The sequence below is a fragment of the Oreochromis niloticus genome, linkage group LG15 (assembly GCF_001858045.2).
Source record: "Oreochromis niloticus isolate F11D_XX linkage group LG15, O_niloticus_UMD_NMBU, whole genome shotgun sequence".
NCBI classification, from domain to species: domain Eukaryota; kingdom Metazoa; phylum Chordata; class Actinopteri; order Cichliformes; family Cichlidae; genus Oreochromis; species Oreochromis niloticus.
In genome coordinates this window covers 5,884,499-5,906,513 of record NC_031980.2, presented here as the reverse complement: position 1 = coordinate 5,906,513, position 22,015 = coordinate 5,884,499, and the positions used below count along the sequence as shown (strand labels likewise).

General features: G+C 41.2%; 1 protein-coding gene across 7 annotated transcripts in view; it reads right to left on the bottom strand.

Annotated features, from left to right (window-relative positions):
- dpf3 (double PHD fingers 3) overlaps positions 1–22,015 on the bottom strand; it is a 26,214-nt gene extending 4,199 nt beyond the window's left edge. Inside the window, exons 1-12 of one of the 7 annotated variants that reach the window (XM_025898598.1) lie at positions 21,928–22,015; positions 21,367–21,450; positions 12,568–12,728; positions 10,145–10,252; positions 7,180–7,313; positions 6,778–6,873; positions 6,462–6,534; positions 6,026–6,067; positions 5,033–5,185; positions 4,777–4,905; positions 483–595; positions 62–143 (exon numbers count right to left, since the gene is read on the bottom strand). In XM_025898598.1, coding sequence (XP_025754383.1) covers positions 62–143; positions 483–595; positions 4,777–4,905; positions 5,033–5,185; positions 6,026–6,067; positions 6,462–6,534; positions 6,778–6,873; positions 7,180–7,313; positions 10,145–10,252; positions 12,568–12,728; positions 21,367–21,398 — 1,123 coding nt within the window. In that variant the 5' untranslated portion in view covers positions 21,399–21,450; positions 21,928–22,015. Of the gene's footprint in view, positions 1–61; positions 144–482; positions 596–2,044; positions 2,546–4,776; positions 4,906–5,032; positions 5,186–6,025; positions 6,068–6,461; positions 6,535–6,777; positions 6,874–7,179; positions 7,314–10,144; positions 10,253–12,567; positions 12,729–21,366; positions 21,845–21,927 lie in introns of those variants that run through there. The other 6 variants (XM_025898597.1, XM_003440780.4, XM_025898599.1 and 3 more) reach the window with 6 other exon arrangements.

The window sequence follows — 22,015 nt, the reverse complement described above, 5'->3', positions numbered from 1 at the left end:
ATATAATATAGCACCACTGATGTACACTAAAAGCTGTCAGAGTGGCTTTCGGCTGCGGTACCTTCAGGAGGCTGGGTCATCGGTGGCTTCAGGCAGTACATGTGGTATCCTCTGTCACAGTCATCGCAGAACAGCAGCTGGTCCTGCATGAACACACAGTCATTGTCATTATTTTATACAATACATTATAAAACAGGGACTTGCTGGTTGCACATTGCATATAAAATTAAACTCTTAATTAATCTTTACAGACTTTCAAATTTTTTTGCGTACTTGGCTCCATATAATTCTATATCTACACAGATCAGCAGCAGTGTATAGTGTAGTTCCCTTTCAGTTTAATTTAATATGTATTATTTCTCTGATAGGCTGCACACAAGCTGGTGAAATGTCATTCCATAGCTTCACAGCTGATTCAAAGTGAGAGCCATCATTTCTGGAGACACAAAGGTTGGTACAAGGTTTTTCTCTGTGATACATACATCATTTTCCGAGGTGCCACAGAGGCTGCAGGACTTGCACTCGATGCACTGCCACTGGTATGTCCTGACAGCCTGCATCATGTTCTCAGTGAACTGCAGACATGTAGGATGACCTGTGTTGGGACGGTGAGACAAACACAAAGGGAAGCAGGGGCAGGAGAGGTGGATTGCCAAAAATAAAAGTTTACAAACTGTTTTGGAGTGATTTTAAAGTGGATCTGTTAAACTGATTTCTAGCTTTATATTTTTTTCTCTTATTTTGTGACTCCCCTAGCAGCTTTTCCCAGTTACAGTTACGTGTTTTGAATTAATTTTAACACTGGCCATCTGTCTGGTGACTGTGAAGGCCAGTGAGTTCATTGTCATGTTCAAACAAACTCTGATCACTGATTAGCAATTTGTGACAGCACATTATCCTTCTGGATCAGTAGATGGGTACACTGTGGTCTTAAAAGCATGAACATGTTTGGCAATAATATGGCAACTGTACTAAGGGGACCAAAGTATCCCATCTGAATGTCCAAGCAGAATTCAACTCATCAGACCAGGCAGCGTTTCTTTCAATGGTTTTGTTTTCCAATTTTGGTAAAGCCATGTAAATTGTACTCTAACTCTTCTGTTCTTAGCTGACAGAAGTAACACCTGGTGTGGTCTTCTGCTGTTGTAATCTGTCTGTTTCATGGTTTGATGCTTTGTGTGACGGCTAGGATGGCTATGTGGGAAAATCCCAGTGGATCAGCACTTTCTGAAATACCCACCATGCACCATGTTTGGCAAACATGGTGCATTCAAGTCACTTTAATCCCCTTTCTTCCTGAACTTTAGCTGGTTGTGTTGTCTACGTTAATGGAGTGGCTGTAGCTCAGCAGGTAGAGCAAGTCATCCACTAATTGGAGGTTTTTATGGTTTGGTCCCTGGCTGCTCCAAGTGATTATATGACAGGAAAACAAAACACATGCAGTCATGTGTGCACAGTTAAACACAGCCGAGACATATTTTATCCTGTTCTGGTAAAACTACAACTGTGACAACACAAAAAGAAATATGTAAAGTGGTCCTCTTGTTGCCTGCCTTAATAACATTGTCTTTTGTAGCCTGCCCACATCATCACAGTTATGAGAGGACAGTCATGAGTACACTGGTGTCAATGGGGTATCAATGAGCCATATTCAAGGGTGAACTGACATATATCTGGACTGGGAAAGAAGCCCAAAACACTGATCGCACTGATCCCTCTAAGCTTCATGGGTAAAATAACAAGGAATGTGACCTGTGTAGATATTTGAGTTACTGCCGTCCTCACAAATTACTCTAAGGAATTGCAGTTGAGAAGAAATCCGCTGAGGCACTTTTAACAGACATCCTGTTGGCTTTAATGGATAATGGAGTGGTGACTGGCTCTTACCTCGCTGCTCACTGTCCTCTTTAGCTAGTGGAGTGACTTGAGAGTCCAAGTGCCTCCCTCCCCCATGTCACATGTTTATTTTACCATGGAAAAGTCATGTTTTTAATTCCTTATTCCGTAGTCCACAGCGCTATCAACGTTTTTGATCCAGATTTAAGTGGCATGTAGCAAAGATGTATAGTTTGTTATGTTGACTATCTGATGCAAGCAAAGTCAAATGTAAGGGCATTTTTATTTATTTATTTTTTGTTTATGAAAAATGGAAAATGGCTCAACTGTTGAGGATGGTAAAAAAATATATATTAGTGTGTCCATGAGAAACAAATTCCCAAGCAGAAGCATATGTGAATATATATCCTACATCCTTTCCAAGACACTTTCCAGAAGTGTCTTCACCGTGGTTTTCTGCAGTCCATTATGTGCCTCACGAGTCTTTCATTGTTCCCTCAATTAAAACTTTAATGGGAGAAGGCTCAGCTAGTCAAGTTGTCCCATTATTAGCTGTCAGCAACTGCGTCGCTGTCTGAGAACGAAATATCTTCCAGCTCTGCATCTTCAAAGCCATGAAACGTGGAGGCCTCGCTGTCTGACGCGCTGCCGAACAATTCTTCGAGAGTGCTCCGCTTCCTCCCATCCTTCTTCGCTCCTCCTCTTCCAGCTACCATGAAAACATCAGCATCAGAGCAACACAGACAAGGCCACACAGTCTCCCAGTTGTTCTAGCACACTCTACCGTAGTAAGACAACATCTCGCTTGCTGAAATGATTCGACCAAAGGTTTTTTGCTGAGATATCCAGCAGATGCCGTTTTCGGCTAGTGTGGGAAACAAAACGGGGGGGGAAAAAAGGGGAAAAAATGCAGCCACATGTGCCAAAGGATAATGCATGAAAACTGAGCAACAAAAGAGTGAAAGCATGTTGTCTAAAGGCAGAGGTCTTTACTGATGGACGAGGCTGACATGGAGAAGCATGCAGGATGGAAGCAAGCGGCGGATTCTGCAAATTCGTATGGTTCTTTCCTGTGGTTGGCTCTCAGTTCTTATGATCTGAAAGGCTCATTGACAACCCCATTGAAGAGACACTTGAAAGCTTTTATTGCACACCAAAAGCATCTAAAGAAATCTACATTATCACCTGAAGGTAAAGATTTGTTTGAATTTTTGGGAAACTTGTTCTGAAATATAGAAGGACTACATTAAACTTGGTAACAACATGTACCTCCCCTCATCTCCCTCCTAAATATATGTGTGTAAGTAATTCCTTTATATTTGATGCAAACTTTTAAACTGCATCACATCTGTGGCCGATAGAAAAACACAATTTAAATCCGTGTAGCAAAGATTAACATCGCAAGAAAGCGAGAGATACACATGAACAAGATTGTGGACAAAAAGGAAGTAAAGAGAAACAAAAATGAGATGTGTAGTAAGACATAAAGTAAAGTATGAGTCTAGCAGACAAAACATTTCAGAAAAATCTCCACTGTCATTCTTACCTGCAGAGAGAGATCTATGAAGTGATTGATACAACTCACACACAGCTGGAGGGCAATTAGCTTAGTTTAGCTTAGCATAAAAACGTAGAACGGGCAGGAGGGGTGGAGTTACAGGCTGTTTCATGAGGTAACAATATCTTACAAGCTCATCTAAAGCTCACTTTAAAAAAAAATGTGTTTAAAAACTAAAAAGGAGCTTTTGTTACCTCTGAACCAAACCAGGCTAACTGTTCCCTTTAAATTGGACTAAGCTAACCTAAGTGTACTGTGTTCTCATCAAAGTTTCTGTAACTTGCTGGGGTTTTTACGAGATGGAGGTGTTAGCCCGATGCCTAGCCCCAAAAACGAAGGGCCATGTGCTGTTTTTGCCATGCCTTGCCAGGGTTAAACCCTCCCAACAATATAGCTTCAAGTGCTCAAGCCTACCCACCATGGCAAGGTAACAGCACATGGCCAGCCTAAGGTTATGGAGAGGGGGGCAGGCCTAAGACCACCAGGTGGAGGACAGTAATGGCAAAGCTGGAACAGATGAGACTTTCAGGGGGTGAAGCAAGTGCTCATCACCCACCAGGGACACCATGTAATAGATACATAAAACCTAACCTTATGCATGGTTTCAAATCTCATACTTCAGTATTTACGCTTAACTAATAAAAAAATAGTTTCCACTTGAGAAATTTTATTGTCTTTCCACTTAAGTCAGTGGGAACGAAGTTGGAAAACAACTAGGAAAGCCTGTTAAACTCCAGTTACAGAGCTGCTGTTGTCACATACGTACAGAGTTTTCTTACAGTTGTGTACATTAGTTAGAAACTTTATTAGCAGGCACACAAATCTGGCTGTGAGCACAGTAGCCATTCCCACATGTTGCTGAAACCTTCATTTTACAAAACACAAGCCAACTGGAAAAAAGTTGGCTTAAAGGAACGGTGGTCGTAAAAGGAATAATGTGGCTTGTTTCAGGCAGAGGATGAACTAAGAGGTGGCATAAAGGCCCATTTTATGATAAATATTTTTGTTCTGAAATACGAATGATGCAAAGCTACTTTAGCACAGACAATGAATAAAAATTTACAGCTGGAAATGAGCACAACTGGTCCCCATTAACTTAGTGTTAAGCTTAGATGGTGCAAACTGTATATGAACTATCCAGACACATGAGTTGTATCAATACTTTCATGTCACTCTTGGCAGAAAAGTGAATGGGCACATTCTTAGTAAGCCTTCTTGCTGTCCTACTGAAAGCACTCATACGGCATTCACTTTTTTTCACTAAGTCTTCTGGAGGGATTATATAACTATTGCTCCACTTGTGGTATCGATTAGTGCTTAGGCAAATACAAAACCTCAGGTTTTCATGTAAACCATCTATGCTGCAGTAAGTGAGGACTCACCAGAACGTCCGCAGTCGGAGCAGGACACCAGCTCCTCTGCTTGTCCTGTTTTCCTGTTGGAGTCCTGGTCTCCCAGGCAGAAGTCACAGTAGTCGTTGGGGATAACAGCACCATCGGGGCCCTTTTGAGCTGTTAGCAGGAGAAAAAAGGGGAATGGTCCATGAGCTGCCATCCAGTCTGAGTTATCGTAATCTGTGATTTAAGCAATTTTATGCTAAATGCAAGTTTCTGTGATTAAATCGGTTTGATTAAATACCAGCCAGCAGCATACGTTTATGGTTGTCTGAACTCTGAGGAGAAGACGGCGCCATCTCTGGTTCCTTCTCCTCTTCTCCCTCCTCCTCTGCCAGGTGAGTGTGTGTGTAATGGTAGCTCAGGCCAGGCCGGTTCTTGTAGCGCTTTCCACACACTACAGATTTTTTAAAAATCACAGGAAAGTTAAAACCATGCAAAACTGTGCACACTGTCAGATGAAAACATCAGTGTATGACACTGGTCTAAGTTAGTCGCTGTGAAGAAGTAGAGAGTCCGTGAAAGACAGTAAGGCAGAACCTCTATCTCCGAAATAACTACAACTATTTGTTGCTAAGAGAATGTTTCCTAAGGTAAATAAGTGGAACTATAGCAGAGTTAAAAGAAAGACAAAGACTTAAAAGAAAAATCATCTTATTTATTTATATTTCTATATATATTTATAGGTATTTTATAAGCAAGTTTAAGTGAAACTTTTAACACTGACCAAGACTTGTTATGATATTTTAATGTGCATTTAGGATTTTTACATGGGTACATTGGACTTTTAGCCATTATAGACATTTCTCATTACACAGCTCTCTATTGCATCATTGATCCAGCTATTTCAGCCTAAATAATAATCAAACAATCAATTATATTTTCAAATATATAGAAATAGACCAATAAATCAACCAGTGCAAACACTAATCTAAGAAACACACACAGCTATAGAGAAACCTATTAAGCATGCATCCCTTAGCTGAGCTGGTGTTTAAGCATCAGTTGGCGCATGCTTTGCAACAAGCAAGCATTGAGGCATTAGGTTTAGTGTTAGCGTCATGCAGTGCTTGCACAGGGATGCCTAGACTACTTTAAAGCAATTAAAGCATTGCACATATTCAGAGCATTAGCATTCAGTCAGTCAAGGACGCCAAATGCCCACTAGCAAAAAGGCCAATCATAAAGACAACTCAAGAAGCTCCTAGAAAGACAAGATGGAGACAGGTTGAGATACCTTCTTCAGCCTTTTTTGAGTTATACTTTTGTTTGTATCTATCTGGAACAGAGAAGACACAAAAGCAAACAATATCGGAAAGACAGAACAAGACACAAAAACGAGGATGAAATTCATTTGTCTGAGGCTCAGTCAGCATCTCTAGCCACAATTCCCACGGCAATCCATTACTGAGGAATTCTGTCCAAGTACGAAAGTGGCATGCTGGTCAGGTCTGGATTAACAGCAAACTCTTTCTTCATGCTGCAGAGGACTGCTCTTAGCAACAGAGAGAGGGCTTTAAAAAAAAATATATATAAATATACACGTGTTTTTTCTCTTAACAGCCAGATCTCAGGAGAACACAGTATCTCTGCTCTGAGAAAACACAGTGTCTGTAATCGCACTGATCGCAGGATGGTACATGTACAAAGAAAGAAGTTTTCTTTGCCCTTACTGTCACAGACATAAGGTTTATCCTGGTCCTCGATGTTAACGGGTTCTGCCCTTCTGCGGCTCGAGCCTCGGTTCTGAAAGGATACACAAGACACATGTGATCATCCATTTATTTCCTCCAACATAAGTTAAAAAAAAGCATACTGTATCCTATAATGCTGGTAAAGTATTCTACTTTCAGGTTGATGGGGGTGTTGAGCCTTAACCTATTTGGATTTTGTATGAATGTTTAAATTTTTCAGTATTATTCTGTATTGCATTACAATTCAAAACACACACCGTCATATATAAATCCTGTTTTTGTTTTTGACACTCACTTTGCCTCTGTTTCTGTTCTTTCTCTTCGGAGTATCGAGTTCAAAGTCTTCATCATCATGGAAGCCGTCCCCATTTTCCTCTGCCTCAAGTACTCTCTGCAGAGTGCAAACGCAAACAGAAAGATGGGGGTTAGACAGAGGTAGCATTGGGTCTGAGGAAGCTGGAAATATGTAGATGCAGACATATTTACAATTCTCCTGGTTAATGTTTGATTTATTTATCGGCTTTCATTGTCATTTGTTGCAGGAAGACATCAAATCTACATGGTCAATTTTCAGTAAAGTTGGTGGAGAAACAAAACTTGAGATGCTGATGTGATTTATTTAAAAAAAAAAATCCATGTCTTTACACTGGGTACAGCTGGACCTTGACCAAATAAGATGTCAAATGAGTTACCATACCTGTATTTCTAGCAATGTCTCCTCTTCCTTACTGAGGTTGTTTTTTTTCTCCAGCAGGTTGTCCCCCCTTAGTAGGGCCTCCAGGGCTGTGGCCTCCCCCGGTGCCCCCTCACGCTTTGGGGCCAGTTCTGCTTCTGAAGAGAGAAGGTGAAGGAGGGAATGACAAAAAGGAAACAAGGACCACTTGAGGTGGCATGTGTATGTGTTTGTGTATAGCAAGGCAAGTGTGCATCAACCTGTGTGTTTTAATCCCACTTTTTCATCCCGGCATTTCGTACCAAAGTGGCTAAACGCTGTTTAACCTGTGGTCAGGCAGAAGGAGCACTTGGGGTATAAGGCTGCTATAAGTAAAGCGCTTATGTGAATGCATCCTTTCACACTGCACCTCATGCTTCTCGACACTTACAAGTACAACTTTACAGTATAAATCTCCTGACAGAACCACAGTGATGCTCAAATCCATCTGTAAAAAATTTAAAAACATTTTTTTATTGCAGTATGCTAGATTAAGCTACTAAACTGAAAACATATATTCCACCATAAGAAGTCGCCTGTGAGCCATGCAGCTCATGTCGGCCTATGCTCTCCAGGCTGCCGCTGGCATGATAAAATGATGATAGGATGATGATATTAAAGGAAAATAGAGTGACGGCATTTAAAAGTAAATATATCTTCCTATAAATACAGAGGAAGAAGAAAGCTCAGCGCTGTGGTTACTTACACGTGTATTTAGTTACATTTTGCCTAAATGCCTCAAAGTCATTCGTTAACAGGTCGTCTAGTCGATTTATTTTATTTATCCTTTTATTATGTGAGGTGCAGTTGTGGTAATTTAGCACAGATGGTAGGCGACAGAGTTTAATGATTATCATCGGGGTGGACGAGGTTTTATGAGGAAAGTGGGAGCATTGGGAATAATGAAAAGCAGGCTACCAGATCCAACATCAATAAAAGATAAGACAAGTGTGCTATGGGAAGGAAATTAGCCAAATACATATATTTTAAAAAAACACTCACTGCTTTTAAGCCTGAAATATTTCTCATATCTCTCATTCTTCTTTATTTCTCCCCCTATCTAATCTCCTTCATCGTTCCTGCTTTTGCTCTGTTCATTTCTACAGAGACGAACTTGCTGCAGCAGCCCTGCCTCTTTGTCCTCTCCTTTCATCTCTAATACCAGGATGAGAGCCGAATGAAACTAAGGCTGTGATAAGAAAAGCAGGGAGCGAGCACAGCTGCTGAGGATGTAAGACACTTATTGAATACAGAGCTTCTGTACCTCTGCGTCTTCCCTTCTCCTCCTCTTCCTCCTCCTCTCATTTGTCTTTTTGTATGCTATGACTTTGTGCTTGCACTGCCTCTGTGTTTTCTTCATTCAATCACCGCTCTGCCTCCCCTCCCCAGCACACACACATTGTCCTTTACTTTGGTCTCTTTTGACAGCCTCCTTCCTGTACATGAAACCCACTTTCCTCCTCTAGATTGTCCTTCATTCGTGTCTTTACCTTCTTTTTTTGGCTAAAGAACCCATTGCCTCATTTAATACATGCATGCACAAATTGCCTGGATTTAAATTCTTAGGTGTGCATCAATAATTTCACATGTAAAGTCCAGTTTACTCATCTTCAGCCTGTGAAAGCAGTTGCACAACACCTTCTTTCCCTCTAGAGGAGCAAAAGAGGTGACAGAAAGAGGTTTTTGGATGTTTGAAAGAAGTGGGCACGATGAACGATGCCACTGAGTTGCTTTGTGAGATTTTGAGAGTGACTTCACAGTCAGGATTTCTTGGCTTCTGCTGCTCCTACACAGATCTTATGTGTTTTGTTTTAACCTGCTATATACAAGACTAGTTGAGAGGACAGAAAAATGGTTCCTGAAACCCTAACATGAGCTGGGACGTGAAAAAGAAAAAGCGAAACTCTACAAAAACAAGGAATTCATATGTGGCATGGCTTCTGTGTATTCACTCAGAGAGACAAACCTCTCTGCTCAGGAAGCATTAAATAAACATAAAGCATTTTGCAAAACCCCACAAGGGGAGAATTCACATTCTTCTGTTTTGTTATGATAGACATCTGGGCCAAACTACACAATAGGATATCTCAAAAACAAAAGTCAAGATTTCTGCACTTCTCGGCATCCAAAAGTTTTGCAGGCCTCATTAACTACAGTGTCGCCTTCTCTAATTTCTTCTGTTTTCATGCAAGCTTGTTGGTTGATGAGCTGGTTAGCTGTAGCTTTTGGGCTTTTTTTGTTGTTGTTTTTTTCCTCATCAGAAGGACTCTCTGTCCTCGTCTTAAAAGCAAAGCAAGTCATTCTTAGCGGAAAGCTCCAGAGTATTAGATTGCATCTGGAAGACAGCGAGGGGGAAACAATAGAGTAGAAAAGCAGAAACAAAGACTTGCCTTCATTCCCCTCCTTCACAGGTTCCTGGGGGCATTCCTTTGCTAAAATCCCACCCCATCCGTTATAACACACATTCTGTATGCATGCATGGATGCACACACTCATAAGAGAGAACACACTTCCACCTCATAGGACTCACTTACATTGTTATGCCTCATGGACAAATGATTATAGAGGCCCAGTTAGGGTGCTTCTGTGGTGCAACGGGGAGCAAGAGTCATGTGTGTGTGTGTGTGTGTGTGTTTGTGGGGGGGGGGGTGTTTGTGTGCCTATGCATACGTACCCTATAGCCACAGAACAGAGAGAGAGGAGGCATTGATTCGAGGGAGAAAATGAACCTGGAGACCTGGTAGGAGAGACGGGCTAACCCGAGCCAGATGGCCAGACAGCAAGCGTGCGCAATAGCTCCATGCAGATACCCAGCAGCACAGAGGCCACAAATAAAACAGATGTATTTATGTGGTGGCATGAATAAATAAAATAAAATGCATTAAAGTAGGCTCCGTTGTGTAACTGTGGGTCTTGACTTCACTCCATGGCTGGGCTGTGTTTGTCTCACCTAGTCGAAGCTCACACAGGCGGAGCTGGGGATCCAGGGGAGGGTGGAGTCGCCTCTTCTTTCTCCAGCAACGAGCGGGGTAGGTATACATCTGTCCTGCTGCCTGGCCTGGAAACACACACACATACACACACACATTTGTATCCATATATATGTACACACAGAGAGGCACACAGGCACACAGGAAGAATTTTAACAACCACTGGCAAGCATACCATTTTAACAAACCTTGCATTGAGCTCTGCAACACACAAACACAGTAATGCACACAGAGGCCTGCTCTTTCCTGACACTTAATATGTTGTAATATAATTTCAGTAGTGCTCAGGCACTACCCCACATATTCAGAGGGGTCCAGCTCTTGTGATCAAACTCTAGAGACTATTTATCACTCGCAAGCTAAAATTGCAGCTCTTTGAAGATTTTTAATTACATTTATCTAAGAAGTACCAAAAGATACATCAGTATGCTAATGTTGAGAAGATACAGTTTTACTTTTTCCAGTCAAATGCTGTTTGCTCTCAAACCTTAATCGTATTCCACCAATAGCCACGTAGGAGGGAGAGATGAAAAACAGGGGTTTTAAGTCTGCATGAGCGGTGAATAAAAATCAAGAGATGGAGGGGGAGGGATAAACCTAGAATAAATGCATATAATGTGACTTAGGTCTGCCACAAAGTATAGGGTGTGGCCTGAAGGGCTTTGCATACAAGATGGAGAGCAGGCTATTTGTGTCCAGCTCCCAGTAAATAGCAGATTGTTCCCTTTGGCTTTACAGAAGAACCAGATGTGCATAATGCATTCTAAGTGCTTAAGGATAAATCAGCAAACAGTAACTCGGGGAATATACAAAAGATGAGCTGGCAGACTTTTTTTTACTGATGGAGGAAATACATGAATTCACATTTATCAGTGTTTTCTGATATATGTTTATTAACTTTCCTGCAGCAAGTTGGGCGAGAAGATTGATACCACTCTCATGCCTGTGCAGTGAAGATGAAGCTCCAGCATGAGGCTGTTCATCTTAGCTTAGCGTAAAAACTGGAAGGCAAAAGCTGATAGCTAGCCCAGCTCTAAATTCACCTACCAGAACTTGTAAAGCTCGCAAATTAACATGCTATATTTCACAGTCATTTCCTGGAGTCTGCACTGGTTTCCTGGCAGGCTCATTTCAATATTCCCTGAGGAGTGATTATTTCTGGCCAAAAAATTAATCCAGCAGTAATTCAGACTTTTGGCTTTTGTTAGCAGATATACTGTATCAATGAGTGAGTTGTAGACTGACTGTTTGTATATTCTATTACATTTGAACGGAGGAGGGGAGCTGTTCTTCCTTCTTTTCTTAAATCTGAGAAACTATTTTCGGGCCAAAATCATAATTCAGATGCCAAAAGCAAACAAATAATGTGGTTCTTTTTAAAGGTTTTTTTTTTTTAGTTTAAATTCTTTCAGCTCCATAAAGAGTTACTGTAGCTTTGTTGGCCAAAAAAAGATTTATTATAAACATAGTGTGCCATGTTACACAAAACATAAACTACACTCACAAGATTTGATGAAGTTCAGTTAGTTGATATATAATATCTCCTAGACACTGATGATACAGGATTTTAAAGACGAATACTGATGCTGATATTTAGTGATTTAAAAGTTCAATTATCTGATATGTTGGTCGATATTTTTTTCTTTCAGACACACAAAACATGAACAGATTTCCCTAACATTTGTTAGGGAAATGTGACTCTGCCCAGTCTGCTGAGAGCCTGATAGGGATGTTGCAGAGCGCCCTCTGGACAAACTATGCAATATAAAAGCTGTTTTTTGAAGTATTTATTTATCAGATGGTAAAAATGTCAGTACTGATAGATCAGACCAAGGATAATATCAGCTGAAAATATTGCCCCATTGATAAATTGGTTGGGCTCTAATATCTGCCAACATGTAGCTATAGAGTTATAACCATAGCCCAGGTACTTTATTCAAGATTTTTTTTTAGTTGATTTATTTTAGTAAGAGGAAGACATGCAAAAAATGGCCTGAGGCGGTTTCAAATCTGGGCTGCTGCGTTAGCCTCATGGCATATGGGTCATTTGTTTAACCCAGTGAGTTAAATGGTACACCTACTCAAGAATGATTTTTATTTTTTTTATGAACACATTCATGAATAGAGCCTGATCAGTGCTTTACATATGACATATTTAGTGAGTAAAAAAATCCACACTAGTGGCAGTACAGATTAGAAGTTTACATTTTTACTACTGTTTGCATTCAGTGCTGCAGCCAGTAGCTGTAGCCTTACATTGAATTTTTAAACGAGAGTGACGTCAATCGTCTCCCTGAAGCAAAAAAATGCAGATATTCCTAAATGCAGACTTAATGAATGAATAAATTTTGCTACATTTTTCAACCTTTGCAGTGTTTCTCACCTGGCTGACGTTGGTGCTTTTCCATCCAGATGTAACAGTTGTTCTGTGCCACACCAGTTTGTGAGTCCAAGAAGGGCATGCGCACGCTGCGCTCTGCACAGAGTCGGGCATTGTAGTTCCTACAGTGTTCGATGGCCTCCTTATAGAACTGGTCGCCAAGCCTGTCCACAGAGAAACACGAAGAACATGTTAGGAAAACAGGCACACGCAGCTTTGATTCCAATGTAATCCATCAGGTTTGTTAGCATTTACTTCTACATCAACTGCCCCATTCATTTAACATCTGAATTAAATGTATTATATGTGGCTACTGAGTCACTCACAACAAATTCCTGCTGTTTATATCTTATTAACTAAATGCTAACATTTGTGGATTGTTAATGCCACTAGTATAAATTGGATATCAACTGGGTGTTAGTATAATACAAAAACCTTTTCTGGCTTTACAGCGTAAAGGCAGCTGAACTGAAAGCAATCGGCATTAGAACAGCGAGGACAAAAATAACAGGAAATGATTAGGAACCATTAGAAAAGATGAAATGTTTCATGCTGTCAAATTTATAGATGACTAAGTGTGCCACAATGAAGTCCACACAACAGATGTGCTATAAACAGATGTGCATCGACTGATAAGAGGATACAAATCAGGATGTGAAACATCAATAACCTATACAGTCCCAGTCTCACAGCAGGATTTCTGCAGCTAAGATCATTAGAGCCAGAGAGAACAAACCAAGATTTATTTGCTTCCCTTAATGATTAAGTCTTTCTTAAATTAGACACATGTAAAAGAGACTTTTCTGTTTAGCATGAAATCCCTGATCATTTAATCCAATGCAGCATAATTAGTGTCAAGGAGGTTGTTTTCCATAATGCCACTAGGACTTTCTGTTGCTTGGCTGGAACATATCGAAAGCAGCAGAACAGCGTCAGCTTTTCTGTTTATTTACATACAAGTCTATCTGGCTGCCTATCACCCGTCTCTCTGACTGGCCAAGCTAAGACGGGCGGTCTGTGGATACTGCGCACAGATATGTAAAGAATGCCAAGCTGGACAAAGACCAGCTCTCTGGTCACACTGAATCTCACAAAGATGTGCAGTGTTTGGAGATGGAGGGTGCAGAGGGTGGAGGAAGGAGGGATGGATAGCGGAGAGGGAGAAGGGTAAGAAGTGGAGTGACTAGCAGTGGAGCGTGAACCAGGTAGTGCATGCATAAGATGAAGGAAAAGAGGGGGTGAGTGTCACATAAGAAGTAAGATGGGGGTGCCTACTTTGTAAGAACAAAGAGGACATAAATAGGAATAGGGAGAGAGAAAACTGAACAATCGGACATGTGTAGAACAAATGGCAGCTGCATGTTTTTCAAATTTGTTAAATGTGATCCTCGACTTTGGCTATACTGGTGCATCTGGACAAGGATGTTTTCCTAGTTTTACTCCCCACATGTTGCATCTGCAGGGAGAACAAAGGCTCGTCTAAACCCAGAACCCTCTTTACTGGGTTTGACCACACGTCAAAATGTAGAAGGAATCGTGCAAATCTGTACCTTTTATTGCTTGGTGACCTTTTTGGCTCTCAAAATTTGGCCTTATCTTCAAGTCCAACAATTAGCTTTAGAGGGTATAGTTTTGTAAATGCAGTAACAGAAATGGCTTTTTATGGGAGGCAAAAAGTCCTAGTGGAAAACATATCACGTCTGGAAACATACAAAGGACTGTTGTGTCCCATATCTGGATGCACAGCACATGCACTTTGGATAAATCATCACATTTAACTCTAGCTATTCGTCTTATTAAGGAATGATAATTGCAGAAATACCACTTAAATCCTATCAAAGCTCACTGTCTTGTCTGTGAATTGTTATCAAAAGAGGTATTTAATCTAATCCACAGTGCTACAAAAATGACTTTGAATTAATGTCAGAGAGAAGCAACTCCTTTCAGAAACAGGCAGCCAGAAGAGACTCCAAGATTGCTACCAGGCAATAAACAGTCCAACAAGTGATCCCCATAAGTCCACAAATATAAGTCAAACTGCTGTTTGTGTTATAGATTTCTCTAACTCAAATCTGCTGGTGACTGTGGACTGGAATTCATTTATATCAGGAATAATTCTCTTCATGTTGACTAAAGTTTTTGTGCAGAGACCTCCAGAAATGAGGGATGCAGCTGGTGCTTTTTGTGACACGTGTTTTTACAGTATGAGACCAGCAGTCACAGTGATCCACTCAAATCCAAATCTCCAGAAGAGACTTCCTGTCACATAACTCACGTTCCCAGAGGTAAAGTGTTATCTCTGCTGTCACTATCAGTTGGCTGGATTGAATTGTGTGTGTGTGTGTGTATGTGGACCTACGGGTATTTCTCCTCATCCTTCCTCCCTCATTTTTTTCCCTCCCCGTGTCATCCCATATTGCCTGTACGTTTCTGTCCCGTTTCCGACAACAAAGCGTCTGCATAACCTCCCCGGGCGGCTTCATAAACTCTTACGTAAGTGAGTGTTCGTGCACAGCTCGTTTGCCTGCTGTGCATTTGTCTGTGTGTTGTATTCATTATGTGAGAGTAAATAGTGTATGAGGATGCCTCCAAGACTTCTGTCTGCAGCTTGCGTGTCCTGAGACATTCCTACCCAAACTTGATTTGACTATCCTCAATTGCTCTGTTCTCCAACCGTGAGTTAACTGTATGGCTGAGCGCAGTGATGGAGCTTATGTAAGGCGAGTTTTGCATGTCAGGGAACGCATTCCTCTTGGACACCAGCTTCCTGGATACTGATGGAATCTGCAGTTGTTAAGTGTGTTTTTGTGTCTGTGTGCACCACTACGACTGTTTCAGCTCGCTCCATGCTGGCACAAAAGAGCTGTGTATGTAACAGTCAGTATAGGTTTCATCCGTCTTGGATCACTATTTCATCAGCTAAGGCTAATTCTATACCTATAGGCACAGGTAGGTCTATCGGTAAAAGCTTACAGAGGTAAAGAACATTTCAATCGCATCCTTTGTTCTGTGTTTGGATATCAGGGGCTATTGCCCTCACAGGTACCCATTAATGATGTATCACAGTTAAAGGGAGACATCATTGAACAGTTGAGGGGCTAATTTCATTTGCATTCAACTCAAGGTGAACAAACAGGGTCTCACACGCACACATGCCAGAGAAGGAAGTCCCAAAAAGGGCTAATGAACGTTATGAATATTTAATGTGGTACTCAGTCCTTAGCCAAGGGGAGTGGAGGCTCCATTAATCAGCCTTTGTGTTTGGATATCTGCTGTCATTTCTCTTCATCAGTCTTACTCGTATCTGTCACTTTCTCTTCCTCCTCGGTGAATTGAATATTTAGCCACTGAAAGAACTCATCAACAGCAAAATAAATCACTGTCATCCATCTCTTCACATTTGCGTTAATCTCTCAAGACTCTGTTTTCTTGCTGTTTTGATCCCATCTCAGTTTGCTATAACGTGCTACTATATCTCACAGCTGATTATTTGCTTTGTTTTTTAACAGTCTTTGCAATCATTTCAATCATTTTTAACACAAAAAGAAAAGGCCCCAAAAATTTAGACCTGTGTTCTCAAATGTGAAGATTTAACACTTTTGTTCCCATGTGTGATAAATTGCCTTTACTTATTATCCAAACCTGTTGCCTTGAAAAAATAAATTCTATTCTATTTTATTTATATGGTGCCAATTCACAACAATAATCACCTCAAGGCACTTTATATTGTAAGGTAAAGACCCTACAATATTAGAAAGAACCCTCAACAATCACACGACCACCTATGAGGAAGCACTTGGTGACAGTGGGAAGGAAAAACTCCCTTTTAACAGGAAGAAACCCATGGTGGAACCAGGCTCAGGGATGGGCAACCATCTGCCGCGACCACTTGGTGGTGAGGGGAAAGAGAAGACAGCAGAGACACAGGACAAAAGACACCCTATGAGAAATAGAGCCAGAGTTTAATAATAACTAATGATTACATGCAGTAGTGGTATATAAACACACAGAGAGTGAAAACAGATGAGTGAAGAAGAAGTGCTCAGTGCATCATGGGAAGCCCCCAACAGCCTAGGCCTATACCCCTGCAGCATAACTACAGGATGGTTCAGGGTCATCTGATTCAACGTTAAGCTTAATTGTTAAGTTACATTAATTTAACAAGGGTGAGTTATACTGGCTTGTAAAAGTTAAAAGCACTTTAGTGCTTAGTTTAGCAATTTTTTGTAACAAATAAACTCACAAAACACCATTATGAATGGTCACATAAAATAAGAAAAGTGCCATGTACCATAGACTGACAGTCTGTCCAGTGTGTACCCCACCTCTTGCCCTATGACAGCTGGGATAGGCTCCCTTCCCGCAATGCTGTTTTGGACAGGTGGAAGAAAATGGATGGTAAAATTAACGGGCCGATTTTCTTTTGAACACAAATATGAGATATTCTTACATCTGCTAACGTGCAAAAATGCTTTTTGTAGGTGAACTCCAGGACGCACCGACTAATATTGTTCCAATTCTTAACCACAAAATGCGACCCTAATTACAGCATATTAAACTGAGCCTGCTTTTGGATGAGCGTCTGTGTGTCTGGGGGCAGGCATGTTTGCAGGTGTGAATGTGTAGCAGATTAAACTGTTGCTCTTTCACTACAGTTATTGGCATTTTAAAATTATTAAAAGGATATCATTTTAAGTAAACTACTGCATGAAAGAAACATTTGGGGGGTTTTTTAACTTCAGTGAAATTTTAGGCAGAGATTTAGGGATTTTGATATGTAGGCAGCTCTTTATCACACTAGTTTATGAAACTGGAGTGACACAAAAGCTACACTTAAATTTGTAAATGCTATGTGCTGATAGGCTGATATCAGTCATCAAGGCCATCAAGGCCAGGTTTTTGGTACACACTATATGGACAAAAGTATTGGGCTACACCTCTTAATCTTTGATTTCTGGCATTATCATGCCCATTGCCACAGGTATAAAATCACACACCTATCCACAAACATTACTGAAAGAATAAAGAGTTTACTGAATCTGAGCGTGATGCTGTAGTAGCATGTAACATTGCAAAGTGGAAGTTTTAAGGAACACAGAAACTCAACCACAGTATGAAGTGGCAGACCATGTACAGAGTGGGGTCATCGACTGATGAGGCTCATAAGTTACCAAAAATCTGCTCACTCAGTAAATGCAGAGTTTCAGACCTCATCTAACATTAACATCAGCACAAAAACTGTGCACTGGAAGCGTCACGGCAGGCTTTCCATGGTCAAGCAGGTGCTATAGGTTTCATGTACAGGTGACCCAGTACTGTTATTCACATATAGGTGTATAAGCGGTTCATCAATACATGGCATGCAATTTTTGTTTTTTATTAATTATAGTTTAAATTAGCAGCTTTTGTACTGTATTGGAGCAGTATATTCACTGACTGCTAATTAAATAATGACTTATGTCATGGACTATAACAGTATGGCAAGTTTTCTGAAATGTTTTTTTCACTCCGCAGTACACTACAGTTGTGGCATTTGCAGTTCAATAGACAAAAGTCTTGAGTTACAGGAAAACTGAACAATCCTGCAAAAGAGACTGTGTCAAAGATTTTAGAGGTGGAGCCCTGAAACATGCAGAACTGTTTAAATGTTGTGTGCCTGTCTGGCCCCAAGTCAGAGGTAATGGAAAGCTGTATGGGCAACGCTTTCACAATACAGCAATTAGGATGATCTCTGTAACATTACACAGACACATCTTTCTAATAGACTGTGCTGGACAGTACAACATATACACAGCATCTTGAAGGAAAGTTAATAGCATTAGGGAATGCTGGAGGTTAACCGCATATTGAGCAAAAGATGGTCAGAGGAGATGAAATCCAGTATAGGAGTAAGTAGGAGCCCTAGGGGGATGTGCGAAGCAGGGCAACAGCATGTGGGTACGGATCGGCTTCTTTGTGCGGCACTTTGTAGGTCGAGCAGTGCGAAGCATAGAGAAGGGAGACGGAGGAGGAGGAGGGGCCAAGGAGGCAGAATGGGAGGGAAAGGGGGTGGCGGGGTACAGGGTGGGGATTCGATATGTCCTGGGGCACACGTGTTCCCTTTCAAACCCTGTCACACTCATTTTTCTCCCAAACACACAAATGAGCGTACGCACGAGCGCATTCATGCACACACACACACACACACACACACACACACACTCTTGCCTGTACGCAAACAGACACACAAAGGGAGTAAAAGGGAAAGGTGCAAAGTGCAGTCCGAGGTGGAGGGAAGAAGGAGAGAGGCAGGGCAAACAGCTGAAGAGGAAAGGGTGTTGCAGAAGGGGGGAAACCCTGATTCAGATGCTCTTGCTGTTGTTTTGCTAAGGGATGGGGTGGAGGACCAGAGACACCAGAAGCCAGGAGAGGTGAAGGAGTGCAAGGTGTAGACATGGCTTGACCCATAAGTCATTTCAACTCAGCATGAGCATCACTGGAGGAAATGTGGAGAATAAAATGTTTGTCCAACATAAAATATGCTATTTTATATTGTAAAGGATACCACATGCTTATCTCTCAGCTCTCCAAAGTCTCACATATACCCATAGAGAGAGAAAAATGTTTCCATGTGCAGAACATGAAAAAAAAAGAAAAAGCATTGATCACTGCTTGGAGGTTTCCATTTAAAAAAAAAAAATGTTCCTGTCCATTTAATTGTCTGTGCCTGGAAACCATTCCATTCCCATTCCCTGAGCTCGGATAGACAAAGGCCAGGGTTCACCCCAGCGCTCAGAGTGTAGTATAAATGTATGCAGCAGGACTAAATGCAGCCAGACAGACACCCCTCCACCCTCCTCCATCACTCACTCATGCTCCCTCTCACAAGAACTGGGGGAGGGGCGCACTTCCACGCATACATGCAAAAAAAAAAAACCCACAATAAAAACACACGACCCCAAACACACTGACAACCCTACATCTCCCTTACATTTCCTCTAATCTCAGTTCAAGTTCTCTCAATCCTTGTGCAAACACAACCAAACCACATCCCACCTGAGCTCTTTGGTTTTTATTTACAAATCCAACTCTAATGAAAGAAGGTAACAGGCGCGATATCCACATCTCTGCATATGAATCGCGGCGCTTATTTGAATACTTCTCATGTCGGCTTCTCATTATCCCACCCGGCCTCCCAGGATTCAATTACCAAAAGTCTTTTTGAAAATGAGAATTTGAGTCGGTCGAGGAAAATATGCATTGCTAAACATGAGTGAGCGAGTCCACAAAGCCAGACATATTTACTGCCATGTTCCTTATGGTTATAACTCATCTGTCAGAGCTGGGCACTGGCAAGAGAGCAGGCTAGATTATTACCACGTCCTCACTGAGCGCGCATTATTAACGTGCCACATCCTGAGTACGACTCAGAAGTAAGGCCTATTGTTTCAAACACAGTAGACTCTGTCTAAAAAGTAGACCGCGACTTTACTTCCCAAGGTTGTAACTCACATGTTACTTGATACTGGGTCTTACATTCCAACACATTACACTTCACATACACTTTTCATTACAGTTGCCTCTCATTATTTTGCTCTGAGCTTATACTAGTATGTCTGTTGTGGTAGGTGGGGTCCTGTGTCCATATGCATATTGCTTTCCCTTTTTTGCAGATATTAGATTGGTGGGGGGTGTCTATCTGAGAAAGCCCTGCTGCATGCAAAGGGCAGATGGGACTCCCTCCCTCCCTCTGCCCCAGCATCAGCCTGTCTTTTTTTTTTTTTTTACGTGTACCTCTCTGTTAACAGATGGACCCAGCGAAACACTGAAATACTGGGACGCTCTTTAATCTGCTGCTCTACATGCACACAAAAGCAAACACATATACCTTCATTCCCTACAGCCTAATCTGTTTCGGTAAAAGACAGCAGCATTAAGTCCACCCCCCTCCACACAGTAACCATTTATGACATGTTTCTGGTTGTCAACAACAACAAAAAAGAGCTCTACAAAATAAGAGCATCATTTCAGAATCTATTTTAAGGGACCCGCAGCAGCATTCCGTTCAAATTATTAAAACACTTGCCTCTTGCACAAGAAACTGTCAAACACTGCGCATTCCACATGGCCAGTGGTAAACATCTGCCGTCAGCCAGCAGCAGGAGGGGGAACATGCATTCTGTGATATAATGAAAGTTGGTTTTATCCCGTAAATCTTTACTCTACTTAGGATCCCATCCCATTAACCTTTTTTTTAAACCCATGCTCATATACACATTTTTCCACAAATGCATTTTCAAACCGCCAAGATCGGCTTTAAGCAGTTTATTCCTCCACGCACACATATTAAAGTTAATGTAATAACCTGCTGTGCGTGTGCTTGTCAGGCTCAGACAAGCACGAGTCGCGCAATGGGAGCTTTGTGTCAGTGCTTGCATTATATTAACTACGCAAATATCCCCCATAAGGACCGTAGGCAAACTTCTGACAGACGGATTTGTTTTTATTCTATTTATTTTTAAAAGTAGAATGTCCGCAACTTTATGCATAAATGAAACTGAATGTAGTCATTTGCGCGCGGACGTGATGTTTTCCGTCCGTACACCGTGCATAAGTGCATGCTTTTATATTCGTATTACACAATACAGCAACTAGGCAACGGTACCTGAAGATACGGAGACTGCCCAAGTGTATGCTAAAGGTATTAAATGTTAGACTTATTTAAAAGCGCGTGCAATCCCCATACAGTCATAATAGCTCGTTACATTTCTCTTACACGATGCAGTAATTAAAATAATAATAACAAAAAAGAAATGTACTTACGATTTCAAAGGATTATGAATGACAGTCGCCATCTTCCTGTAGGACTATAACGTAATATTCCAAATCTCGGTGTAGTTTGGGACCCTAATGAAAAAAAGAAAAAAAAAAAAAAAAAAACAGCCAATGCGGTCCTGTGCGCTGTGCTCCCTGCCAATACAGCACCAGCATCAGGACTTTAGGCGTGGCTTCAGATAAATCTGTCAAAATTAATGCCCCAGACCCCAGATTGTAATAACACCATGAAATTAACTTGATTTAGCCTTAACAGTGAAAACCACAACATGAATGCTATGTAGCATGGGATACTATTACAGTCTCACTTCTAATGTTTTTGTTTGATGTTTTTTGAGGTTTTAATGGCTGGAAAATAAATCCAACTACATATCAAACATTAATTTTGTTTTTTGTAATTTAAAGTCATTGCCGCTTTAAAATATATCGTGTTAAGGGCGTATATATGTCGAGCAGTCACTTATCACAATATCCAGCTATTTCCGAGAATCCAGTGAAATAAAAGTAATTTTCTACACGGTTATCCCGAGAGCTCGCGGAGAAACTTACCAATGACTGTCTAAAACGTCAGATATTATTGTTCTCAATGGACCAATGAAAGACGTGTGGAGGCGGGGATGGCATGGTTGGACGTTAC